The 13,163-nt window shown below is 44.6% G+C and overlaps 1 protein-coding gene across 2 annotated transcripts; it reads right to left on the reverse strand.

Moving 5' to 3' along the window:
- Positions 1-137: 137 nt before the first annotated feature.
- On the reverse strand, positions 138-13,000 carry LOC139395767 (uncharacterized). Of its 2 annotated transcripts, XM_071143127.1 has the most exons (3): positions 12,422-12,980; positions 3,310-3,433; positions 138-738 (listed from the first exon to the last, which is right to left on the reverse strand). In XM_071143127.1, coding segments are annotated over exons 1-3 (675 nt in total). In that variant the 5' UTR covers positions 12,424-12,980; the 3' UTR covers positions 138-189. The 2 variants fall into 2 exon arrangements, 1 of the variants encoding a protein (XP_070999228.1); XR_011630581.1 differs by lacking the exon at positions 3,310-3,433 and having other exon boundaries at positions 12,422-13,000.
- Between the last annotated feature and the right edge of the window lie 163 nt (positions 13,001-13,163).

Consider the following 13,163-nt stretch of genomic DNA (forward strand, 5'->3'; position numbering starts at 1 on the left):
AAAAAATCACTTTGTTAAAAGGCTGTCTTCAGTCCCTTGTACAGGAGGGGGGTGAGTCTTTATCAAGCTCACCTCATCCTGCTCTTTCTGAATAGATCATCGTCCCGTCCTTCGGGGCCCAGAGGAGATCTCTCCCCTAGGCGCATCGCCCTAGGCGCCGCAGCGCTGTCAGGCCGTGGCCGCCGGGACCTAGGGTGTTGTGGGGGACCCTTCGCCTGGGGTCGAGGCCCCCTTCCTTCCGTACCACCCCAGGGCTTCCGTGGCTACCATGGCCACTGCCTGGGGGGTGGTCTCTACGTTTTTCGCTACCAGCAGGTTACGGGAGGACCACAGTGCTTCCTTCAGGCACGTGAGGGTGGGCCAGAGCTTGGTGAAGGCCTTCGATGGAATGGGCCTTCGGCCCACCCCATACAGCACGAGCTGAGGTGTTAGGTCCTCCCCTGCTGGCAGACACGAGGTGATCAGGGGGCCTGCTTCCTTCCACAGGTCCCTGGCGGCTCTGCACTCCCAGAGCATGTGCCTCACCGACTCTTCTTGGCCGCAGCCTGGTCGGGGGCACGCGGATGTCCTCGCCATGCCCCGTGAGTGCATAACGGCCCTGACCGGGAGGATCTCGTGGGCGACCATCCAGGACAGGTCCCGATGCCGATTCAGGAGAGCAGGATGGGCCACGTTGCGCCAAACCGTTGTGGGCTCACCTATAGCGAGCCCGCGCACTGGACACACTGGTTCCCGATCCTGCACAAGAGAGAGAAGAGAGCGGTGTTTTGTTAAAACCGTGACTGTTTCTTTTTCCAGTTTAAAATGTCTTAAAAACTTCTGGAGCTGGACGTAGTGCGGGGGTAGCAGGAAAGAGACTGGGGCTCGCAGGTCGACTGGGATCAGCCTCAGAGTCCTGAGGTAAGATCCCAGCCAGAACCGTGCGAGGGCCTGGGTCTTGTTGTTGACCGGGGAGGTGGCAAGAGTCAGATGTAACGCTGTGTAGCGGCTGCCCAGGAACAAGTAGAGGTCAGGCAAGCCTTTCCCCCCCTTGGACCTGGGCCTCTTGACCACCTCCCTCCTCAGCCTCTCCCACTTGCCTCCCCACAGGAAGTAAAAAAGCGTCCGCTCCAGGTCTAAAATGCTCCTTCGAGTGGGGATAAAAACAGAACTGATTAATAAAAGCACAGGTAAAATCACAGCTTTAATGATTAAAACCTTGCCCTCAAAAGTCAGCTGTCGTAGTCCCCAAAAACCCAGTCTCTGTCTTACCGTCCCCAGGATTCCGCTCCAGTTACCGCTCCCTCCTCCCCCCCGGTCAAACTTTACCCCCAGTACCCTTATGTCCGTCAGTTTAACTGTCAGAGGTAGTCTGGTCAAGTCTGGGTCTGCCCACGGTCCGAAGAATTGGGCCTCTGTCTTGTCTCTGTTCAGTCTCGCCCCAGAGGCTCGTCCGTACCAGTCAGTCCTGTCCAGAGTCCTGTCGACGGATAAAAGGTCGGTACATAAAATGTTGACGTCGTCCATGTAAAAGACGCACTTGGCGGTCATCCCCCCACTCCCCGGGATACCCACCCCACTGATCCCTTGGTCCCTTCTCAAGACCTGTGCCAGTGGTTCAATACAGGCCACGAACAGAAGGGGAGATAACGGACAGCCCTGACGGACGCCGCAGTGTACTCCCACTGCTTTTGACAGATGCCCATTTACAAGGATTTTGCTGGTGATGTCCCCGTACAGCAGTCCCACCCAAGCTAAGAACCTGTCCGGGAAACCCATTTTTTGCAGTACCTTAAAGAGGTACTGGTGCGAGACCCGATCAAAGGCTTTTTCAAAATCTAAATTTAGGACTACAAGCCGCATGTTTCTGTCTCTCGCATAACAGATGGCATCTCGGATCAGTATCAGGCTGTCCGTGATCTTCCTTCCGGGCACGGCACAGGTTTGGTCCGGGTGGATCACCTCCCCTAAAACAGAAGACATTCTGAGTGTTAAAACCTTGGTAAAAAGTTTACAATCAAAGTTTAAAAGGGTAATCGGTCTCCAGTTTTTCAGGTCCGTCCTGTCGTTTTTCTTGTGTAAAAGAGTCACGATCCCCACTCTAAAACTGTCGGGTAGTCTGTCGAGGTGTTCGAAGTCAGTAAAAACAGTCAGAAGTTCGTCGGCTAAAACATCCCAAAAGGTCAGATAAAACTCCAAAGGGAGGCCGTCCTCCCCCGGTGATTTACCCCTCTTAAAACGTTTCAGTCCTTGGTCGATTTCTGTCCTCGTCAGGTCTTTTTTCAGGTTGTCTGTATTGGGTAAGGTCTTGTCGATGTATGTTAAAAGGTCCCCCATTGTTCCCTCGCACACATCTTTTACCCCAAACAGTTCCCCATAAAAGTCCTCGACCACTTCCTTTATTCCCTCTGTATCTGTTTTTAAAACCCTGTCCTTGTTTCTCAATCCTGTCATAATCCTACCCTTACTAACTATTTTCTTAAAAAAGTACCTAGTGCACTTCTCCCCTTCTTCTAATTCCCTTTCCTTGCTTCTTAAAATAACCCCCTTGCTTCTCTGTTCTGCTAAAAGTGCCATTTCCTTCTTTACTTCTTTAATTTCTTGGTTAAAATCAAGGCCCTGTTGGAATAGGTTAAAATACCTTTCCAGTCGCTTTTGCAGTCCCACCATGCGTCTATCTTTTTATCTGCTTTTTTCCTTTCCTATCTCTCTAAAGAAGGTCCTTGTCCTTCCCTTCACCATTTCCCACCACTGTGCTCGCGTGTCAAAGAAGTCCTGTAGCGTCTGCCACTGGCTGAACTGCTCTCTGTACTGACTAACTACTCTATCATCTTCTAGAAGGGAGCAGTTCAGTTTCCAGGGCCCTCTTCCCACAGTCACACCCGAAGATAGTGAAAGGGTGCACGTCAGCATTACGTGGTCTGAGAAGAAAGCAGGGGTTATTCTAGCATCAGTTGGGGGACAGTCCCGGGTAAACAGATAATCAATGCGAGAGGCTCTGGTGCCATCACCACTGGTCCAGGTGAAGCCCTCCTCTCTTGGATGCAGGGTTTTAAAACAGTCAGTCAGTTTAAAATCCCTGCACAGCCCTTGCAATAAAACACTTGACCTGTCTACCTTAAAATCCCCTCCTGCCCCTCTCCTGTCTGCTCTGCTTAAAACACAATTAAAATCCCCACCCACCACTAGAGGATCCCTCCCTAGCATGTGGGACTGCAGGTCCTCTAAAAGTGCACACCGGTCATGTTTATCGTTAAAACCATACACGTTTAACACGTTAAAATCCCTCCCCATAAAAGTACAGTTGGCTAAAAGAGCACGCCCACCTACCACCACCGTGCTCCCCTTCACCACCACCTGTGGGGTCTTGATTAAAATGGCAACACCGTCGTTCTTGTTAAAATTGGAACCACTCCAAATGGAGGGCCCGTGCCGCCACTTATCCTCCCATTTCCTGTAAGAGGATAAAAAGGGTAGACCACACTCCTGTAGTAAAAACACATCAGAGTTAAACCTTTCTAAAAAGGATAAAACTGACTGTGCTCTTGTTGCTGTCTTTACGCTCCTCACGTTTATAGTGGTGATTTTAAAAGCCATAAAAGGGGTGAGTAAAAACAGTGCTAGAAGAAAAGCCATTGAAAAGTTAAAAGGGGGTTAGTCTTCAGGGACTTTCTCTCTCTCCCTCCGGGGTAAAGGAGTTTGGAAGGGAGAGGAGGTTAAAATAGGACTTAAAAAGGAGACTTGATTGGGGGAGTTGGAGGGGAAGGTTCTGGGTTCCTCCTCCCCCTGGGAGCTCTCCCACTCCACCTTTCCCTTTTTCTCCTCACCCTGTTCGGGGTCAGAGAGCTCCTCAGCGTTTCTTTTACGTAGGGGGAGGTGGTCCTTCAGAATCTCCCCCTCCTCTCCCGTACCTTCTGACACAGTCTCCATGGTGCTTTCCGACACCGACCCTATGATGTCTGACCCACTTGGGGAGCTTTCGCTGAACATCTCTCCGGACCCGTCTTTCTCTGCCCTTTCTCCTTCAGGGGTCACATTAGTCTGGGGCAGGGGGGTTGGGGTGGGGAGGGTTTTGTCCTCTCCTCCCACTTCTTCCACCACTGCACCTTCCGCGCCCTCCACTACAGCCACCACCACCGGCTCCACCACTGTCTCCTCTACCACCACTACCGGCTCCACTACTGCCTCCTCCTCCACCACCGGCTCCTCCACTACCACCTCGGCAACTGCCGTTCCAGCCCTCTGGCGCTCGAAAGCCCGGTCCGCGGCCGCCCACTCCCTCCTTCCAGCCTTGGCCCTGTTGGCCCAGGAGGAGGGGCAGTCGCGGATGAGGTGGGACCGCTCGCCACTCCTCGTAGCGGTGGCCCACCTCCCGGCACTTCATGCAGACGACCTTCTGACAGGCGTCTGCAAGGTGGCCATGTTCACCACACTTACGGCACAGCTTGGGCTGGTCCTGGTAGTGAACATGGCCCCTGTTCTCTCCGAGGACTATGGTGGATGGGATGGCTTTTAACCCACCATAGCCCCCAGGGTCCTCCCTTTGCTGGACAGTGACCCTCCAGGCCCCTGTCCAGATCCCATCGAGGTCTTTTACCTGGATCAGGGGACCCTTCACGTTGCAGTACCTGCCCAGCCATACTGCAACGTAAAAACAAGCCGTAAAAACAACACCAGCACTGAAAAGCTTTAAATACATGACTGGAGCGCTTCCTGAGCGTTGCCAAGGTAACGCCAGGATCAGAAGCTCAGGTGTCAGTACGTTATATTATGTTGAGGCACGGCAAGGCTTGTTGCCAAGGTAGAGGCGTAGAGGCGGCAGGGTAGCCTAGTGGTTAGAGTGTAGAGGCGGCAGGGTAGCCTAGTGGTTAGAGTGTAGAGGCGGCAGGGTAGCCTAGTGGTTAGAGTGTAGAGGCGGCAGGGTAGCCTAGTGGTTAGAGTGTAGAGGCGGCAGGGTAGCCTAGTGGTTAGAGTGTAGAGGCGGCAGGGTAGCCTAGTGGTTAGAGTGTAGAGGAGGCAGGGTAGCCTAGTGGTTAGAGTGTAGAGGAGGCAGGGTAGCCTAGTGGTTAGAGCGTAGGGGCGGCAGGGTAGCCTAGTGGTTAGAGTGTAGAGGCGGCAGGGTAGCCTAGTGGTTAGAGCGTAGAGGCGGCAGGGTAGCCTAGTGGTTAGAGTGTAGAGGCGGCAGGGTAGCCTAGTGGTTAGAGTGTAGAGACCGCAGGGTAGCCTAGTGGTTAGAGTGTAGAGGCGGCAGGGTAGCCTAGTGGTTAGAGTGTAGAGGCGGCAGGGTAGCCTAGTGGTTAGAGTGTAGAGGAGGCAGGGTAGCCTAGTGGTTAGAGTGTGGAGGGGGCAGGGCAGCCTAGTGGTTAGAGTGTAGAGGCGGCAGGGTAGTCTAGTGGTTAGAGTGTAGAGGAGGCAGGGTAGCCTAGTGGTTAGAGTGTAGAGGTGGCAGGGTAGCCTAGTGGTTAGAGCGTAGAGCTGGCAGGGTAGCCTAGTGGTTAGAGTGTAGAGGAGGCAGGGTAGCCTAGTGGTTAGAGTGTAGAGGCGGCAGGGTATCCTAGTGGTTAGAGCGTAGAGCTGGCAGGGTAGCCTAGTGGTTAGAGCGTAGAGCTGGCAGGGTAGCCTAGTGGTTAGAGTGTAGAGGAGGCAGGGTAGCCTAGTGGTTAGAGTGTAGAGGCGGCAGGGTATCCTAGTGGTTAGAGTGTAGAGGCGGCAGAGTAGCCTAGTGGTTAGAGTGTAGAGGTGGCTAGATGATAAAGGGAGTCTAGATGATAAAGGGAGTCTAGATGATAAATGGAGTCTAGATCATAGATGATAAAGGGAGTCTAGATCATAGATGATAAAATGAGTCTAGATCATAGATGATAAAGGGAGTCTAGATCATAGATGATAAAGGGAGTCTAGATCATAGATGATAAAGGGAGTCTAGATCATAGATGATAAAGGGAGTCTAGATCATAGATGATAAAGGGAGTCTAGATGATAAATGGTGTCTAGATGCTAAATGGAGTCTAGATGATAAAGGGAGTCTAGATGATAAAGGGAATCTAGATGATAAATGGAGTCTAGATGATAAAGGGAGTCTAGATGATAAAGGGAGTCTAGATGATAAAGGGAGTCTAGATGATAAAGGGAGTCTAGATGATAAATGGAGTCTGGATGATAAAGGGAGTCTAGATGATAAAGGGAGTCTAGATGATAAATGGAGTCTAGATGATAAAGGGAGTCTAGATGATAAATGGAGTCTAGATGATAAAGGGAGTCTAGATGATAAAGGGAATCTAGATGATAAATGGAGTCTAGATGATAAAGGGAGTCTAGATGATAAAGGGAGTCTAGATGATAAAGGGAGTCTAGATGATAAAGGGAGTCTAGATGATAAATGGAGTCTGGATGATAAAGGGAGTCTAGATGATAAAGGGAGTCTAGATCAAAGATTTTAAAGGGAGTCTAGATCAAAGATTATAAAGGGAGTCTAGATGATAAAGGAAATCTAGATGATAAATGGAGTCTAGATGATAAAGGGAGTCTAGATGATAAAGGGAGTCTAGATGATAAAGGGAGTCTAGATGATAAAGGGAGTCTAGATGATAAAGGGAGTCTAGATGATAAAGGGAGTCTAGATCAAAGATTATAAAGGGAGTCTAGATGATAAAGGGAGTCTAGATGATAAAGGGAGTCTAGATGATAAAGGGAGTCTAGATCAAAGATTATAAAGGGAGTCTAGATGATAAATGGAGTCTAGATGATAAATGGAGTCTAGATGATAAAGGGAGTCTAGATCAAAGATTATAAAGGGAGTCTAGATCAAAGATTATAAAGGGAGTCTAGATGATAAAGGGAATCTAGATAATAAAGGGAGTGTAGATGATAAAGGGAGTCTAGATGATAAATGGAGTCTAGATAATCAAGGGAGTCTAGATGATAAAGGGAGTCTAGATCATAGATGATAAAGGGAGTCTAGATGATAAAGGGAGTCTAGATGATAAAGGGAGTCTAGATAATCAAGGGAGTCTAGATGATAAAGGGAGTCTAGATGATAAAGGGAATCTAGATGATAAATGGAGTCTAGATGATAAAGGGAGTCTAGATGATAAAGGGAGTCTAGATGATAAAGGGAGTCTAGATGATAAAGGGAGTCTAGATGATAAATGGAGTCTGGATGATAAAGGGAGTCTAGATGATAAAGGGAGTCTAGATCAAAGATTATAAAGGGAGTCTAGATGATAAATGGAGTCTAGATGATAAATGGAGTCTAGATGATAAAGGGAGTCTAGATCAAAGATTATAAAGGGAGTCTAGATCAAAGATTATAAAGGGAGTCTAGATGATAAAGGGAATCTAGATGATAAATGGAGTCTAGATGATAAAGGGAGTCTAGATGATAAAGGGAGTCTAGATGATAAAGGGAGTCTAGATGATAAAGGGAGTCTAGATGATAAAGGGAGTCTAGATCAAAGATTATAAAGGGAGTCTAGATGATAAAGGGAGTCTAGATGATAAAGGGAGTCTAGATGATAAAGGGAGTCTAGATCAAAGATTATAAAGGGAGTCTAGATGATAAATGGAGTCTAGATGATAAATGGAGTCTAGATGATAAAGGGAGTCTAGATCAAATATTATAAAGGGAGTCTAGATCAAAGATTATAAAGGGAGTCTAGATGATAAAGGGAATCTAGATGATAAAGGGAGTCTAGATGATAAAGGGAGTCTAGATGATAAATGGAGTCTAGATAATCAAGGGAGTCTAGATGATAAAGGGAGTCTAGATCATAGATGATAAAGGGAGTCTAGATGATAAAGGGAGTCTAGATGATAAAGGGAGTCTAGATAATCAAGGGAGTCTAGATGATAAAGGGAGTCTAGATCATAGATGATAAAGGGAGTCTAGATGATAAAGGGAGTCTAGATGATAAATGGAGTCTAGATGATAAAGGGAGTCTAGATGATAAAGGGAGTCTAGATGATAAAGGGAGTCTAGATGATAAATGGAGTCTAGATGAGATGAAAGGGAGTCTAGATCAAAGATTATAAAGGGAGTCTAGATGATAAATGGAGTCTAGATGATAAAGGGAGTCTAGATGATAAAGGGAATCTAGATGATAAATGGAGTCTAGATGATAAAGGGAGTCTAGATGATAAAGGGAGTCTAGATCAAAGATTATAAAGGGAGTCTAGATGATAAAGGGAGTCTAGATGATAAAGGGAGTCTAGATGATAAAGGGAGTCTAGATCAAAGATTATAAAGGGAGTCTAGATGATAAATGGAGTCTAGATGATAAATGGAGTCTAGATGATAAAGGGAGTCTAGATCAAAGATTATAAAGGGAGTCTAGATCAAAGATTATAAAAGGAGTCTAGATGATAAAGGGAATCTAGATAATAAAGGGAGTGTAGATGATAAAGGGAGTCTAGATGATAAATGGAGTCTAGATAATCAAGGGAGTCTAGATGATAAAGGGAGTCTAGATCATAGATGATAAAGGGAGTCTAGATGATAAAGGGAGTCTAGATGATAAAGGGAGTCTAGATAATCAAGGGAGTCTAGATGATAAAGGGAGTCTAGATGATAAAGGGAATCTAGATGATAAATGGAGTCTAGATGATAAAGGGAGTCTAGATGATAAAGGGAGTCTAGATGATAAAGGGAGTCTAGATGATAAAGGGAATCTAGATGATAAATGGAGTCTAGATGATAAAGGGAGTCTAGATGATAAAGGGAGTCTAGATGATAAAGGGAGTCTAGATGATAAAGGGAGACTAGATGATAAATGGAGTCTGGATGATAAAGGGAGTCTAGATGATAAAGGGAGTCTAGATCAAAGATTATAAAGGGAGTCTAGATGATAAATGGAGTCTAGATGATAAATGGAGTCTAGATGATAAAGGGAGTCTAGATCAAATATTATAAAGGGAGTCTAGATCAAAGATTATAAAGGGAGTCTAGATGACAAAGGGAATCTAGATGATAAATGGAGTCTAGATGATAAAGGGAGTCTAGATGATAAAGGGAGTCTAGATGATAAAGGGAGTCTAGATGATAAAGGGAGTCTAGATGATAAAGGGAGTCTAGATCAAAGATTATAAAGGGAGTCTAGATGATAAAGGGAGTCTAGATGATAAAGGGAGTCTAGATGATAAAGGGAGTCTAGATCAAAGATTATAAAGGGAGTCTAGATGATAAATGGAGTCTGGATGATAAAGGGAGTCTAGATGATAAAGGGAGTCTAGATCAAAGATTTTAAAGGGAGTCTAGATCAAAGATTATAAAGGGAGTCTAGATGATAAAGGAAATCTAGATGATAAATGGAGTCTAGATGATAAAGGGAGTCTAGATGATAAAGGGAGTCTAGATGATAAAGGGAGTCTAGATGATAAAGGGAGTCTAGATGATAAAGGGAGTCTAGATCAAAGATTATAAAGGGAGTCTAGATGATAAAGGGAGTCTAGATGATAAAGGGAGTCTAGATGATAAAGGGAGTCTAGATCAAAGATTATAAAGGGAGTCTAGATGATAAATGGAGTCTAGATGATAAATGGAGTCTAGATGATAAAGGGAGTCTAGATCAAAGATTATAAAGGGAGTCTAGATCAAAGATTATAAAGGGAGTCTAGATGATAAAGGGAATCTAGATAATAAAGGGAGTGTAGATGATAAAGGGAGTCTAGATGATAAATGGAGTCTAGATAATCAAGGGAGTCTAGATGATAAAGGGAGTCTAGATCATAGATGATAAAGGGAGTCTAGATGATAAAGGGAGTCTAGATGATAAAGGGAGTCTAGATAATAAATGGAGTCTAGATGATAAAGGGAGTCTAGATGATAAAGGGAGTCTAGATGATAAAGGGAGTCTAGATGATAAAGGGAGTCTAGATGATAAATGGAGTCTAGATGATAAAGGGAGTCTAGATCAAAGATTATAAAGGGAGTCTAGATCAAAGATTATAAAGGGAGTCTAGATGATAAAGGGAATCTAGATGATAAATGGAGTATAGATGATAAAGGGAGTCTAGATGATAAAGGGAGTCTAGATGATAAAGGGAGTCTAGATGATAAAGGGAGTCTAGATGATAAAGGGAGTCTAGATCAAAGATTATAAAGGGAGTCTAGATGATAAAGGGAGTCTAGATGATAAAGGGAGTCTAGATGATAAAGGGAGTCTAGATCAAAGATTATAAAGGGAGTCTAGATGATAAATGGAGTCTAGATGATAAATGGAGTCTAGATGATAAAGGGAGTCTAGATCAAATATTATAAAGGGAGTCTAGATCAAAGATTATAAAGGGAGTCTAGATGATAAAGGGAATCTAGATGATAAAGGGAGTCTAGATGATAAAGGGAGTCTAGATGATAAATGGAGTCTAGATAATCAAGGGAGTCTAGATGATAAAGGGAGTCTAGATCATAGATGATAAAGGGAGTCTAGATGATAAAGGGAGTCTAGATGATAAAGGGAGTCTAGATAATCAAGGGAGTCTAGATGATAAAGGGAGTCTAGATCATAGATGATAAAGGGAGTCTAGATGATAAAGGGAGTCTAGATGATAAATGGAGTCTAGATGATAAAGGGAGTCTAGATGATAAAGGGAGTCTAGATGATAAAGGGAGTCTAGATGATAAAGGGAGTCTAGATCAAAGATTATAAAGGGAGTCTAGATGATAAATGGAGTCTAGATGATAAAGGGAGTCTAGATGATAAATGGAGTCTAGATGATAAAGGGAGTCTAGATCAAAGATTATAAAGGGAGTCTAGATGATAAATGGAGTCTAGATGATAAAGGGAGTCTAGATGATAAAGGGAATCTAGATGATAAATGGAGTCTAGATGATAAAGGGAGTCTAGATGATAAAGGGAGTCTAGATGATAAAGGGAGTCTAGATCAAAGATTATAAAGGGAGTCTAGATGATAAATGGAGTCTAGATCAAAGATTATAAAGGGAGTCTAGATGATAAATGGAGTCTAGATGATAAATGGAGTCTAGATGATAAAGGGAGTCTAGATGATAAAGGGAATCTAGGTGATAAAGGGAGTCTAGATGATAAAGGGAGTCTAGATGATAAAGGGAATCTAGATGATAAATGGAGTCTAGATGATAAAGGGAGTCTAGATCAAAGATTATAAAGGGAGTCTAGATGATAAAGGGAGTCTAGATGATAAAGGGAGTCTAGATGATAAAGGGAATCTAGATGATAAAGGGAATCTAGATGATAAAGGGAGTCTAGATGATAAAGGGAGTCTAGATGATAAAGGGAGTCTAGATGATAAAGGGAATCTAGATGATAAAGGGAGTCTAGATGATAAATGGAGTCTAGATGATAAATGGAGTCTAGATGATAAATGGAGTCTGGATGATAAAGGGAGTCTAGATGATAAAGGGTCTAGATCATAGATGATAAAGGGAGTCTAGATGATAAAGGGAGTCTAGATCATAGATGATAAAGGGAGTCTAGATGATAAAGGGAGTCTAGATGATAAAGGGAGTCTAGATGATAAATGGAGTCTGGATGATAAAGGGAGTCTAGATCATAGATGATAAAGGGAGTCAAGATCATAGATGATAAAGGGAGTCTAGATCAAAGATGATAAAGGGAGTCTAGATGATAAAGCGAGTATAGATCTGTCGTGATAAGAAACCTTCAGCCCCGCCCATTGGCCGGCAGCGGGGTGCTAGAGGTGGTTAGCGTCCAGGGATGGATTGGACAGGGCACTATAGATACTTCAGGTTATCTCGGTATAACCTGGACCGCTCGCGTAGCCCTGCCTCTCTTTCTATATCGAAGAGTTGTCCGCGTAGAGAGGTCTTTTGCCTTGTCACTCTCAACGGTCTAGCTCTAAATGGGATGTGTGAACCTCACCTTTATCCTCTAGACTCTTTGCTTCACCACTAATTGGTCCTTGAGTTGTTATTAAGCACTAGTCCTACCAGTCTCTATATGATTTCCCTGTGGTTGAGTGTTTCCCCTCTGTGATGTATCTAGTTTAAAGTGTGAAGACCTTTAGTCAACTTAGTCTCACTACTCTGCCCGTCGGCTATGTATCGCTTGGAAAATAAAACTTAGATAGATCGATAAGACAATTAAATGAATCACTACTGGACACACCTTCCTCCTTGTCTTTTAATGGTAACTCATTCTGTCATAGACCATTGATCCCCGTTTCCAGTGTCCCGGTAGCGGGGAGTGTCAGAGTTGTTATCTCCCGTGCCGTTAACTGTCTTGGGAGGGCGTTTTACTCGAGACAAAATAAGACTACCGTTTATTTTTGAAAACACTCTGTTTTTTGTCTTTTACAATCAAACACACTTCAAAATACACAATTTGTTACTCGGTCACACACAGCGTTAATCAAAAACATGCAAATGACTTAATGCTCTTATAAAATGCCTGGTACAATGATAACACTTATCTCTATATTTAAATACTTAGAATAGTTATTTAATTACATTTGAGAGATGACGAGGAGACCCACGAGATCAGGAGCAGAGTTTCACTCGGTCAGAGTTCTGTTAAGAATTTAGATAGGTAGCGACTCCCCTCTACTGGCTGAGAGGTTGAATTGGAGTCGGTGCTTTACTAAATCGAGAGATTCAAGTTTGGCTCGGATGGGAGAACCCGCTGGTGATTCCCTGCCCCAAATGGAATACCAAAAAGTCTGTGTCCGCAACGAGGTCGCGATACTGAGCTCAATCGAGAGGCTACAGAGAACTCTTCTGGATATATTTGCATCAGCATCCACGTACCTGGCGCAAAACCACAGGGTCAATTCAGACATCCATAAGAGAAAGCAAGGGATAACCTTAAGGACTAGAGTGCCTCTCAACCCCGTTGAACTACCGCAGTGTCAGTGGCTCGCAACGAGGTCGAGATGCTGAGCTCAATCGAGAGCCTACAGAGAACTCTCTGGATATATTTGCATCAGCACCCACGTACCTGGCGCAAAGCGACAAAACAGCTGTTCGATAGTTAAACGGTATATCGGAGAGTCACTTCTCAGATCCAACAAGTTAGAATCTTTTAAGTAATTTGAGTCAGGTGTCAATTTACCCGAAGTCAAATGGTTGTCTAAATGAATTCAGAATTCAAGAAGTCAGCGCCAAAGTAATGGCAAATGTCTCTTTATATACCTTTTGATTCTCCTCCCATTCCCTCAGAGCAGAGAGGGTGATGACATATCTTACAACAGGA

This window comes from Oncorhynchus clarkii, unplaced genomic scaffold (assembly GCF_045791955.1).
Source record: "Oncorhynchus clarkii lewisi isolate Uvic-CL-2024 unplaced genomic scaffold, UVic_Ocla_1.0 unplaced_contig_2541_pilon_pilon, whole genome shotgun sequence".
Taxonomy (NCBI): Eukaryota; Metazoa; Chordata; class Actinopteri; order Salmoniformes; family Salmonidae; genus Oncorhynchus; species Oncorhynchus clarkii.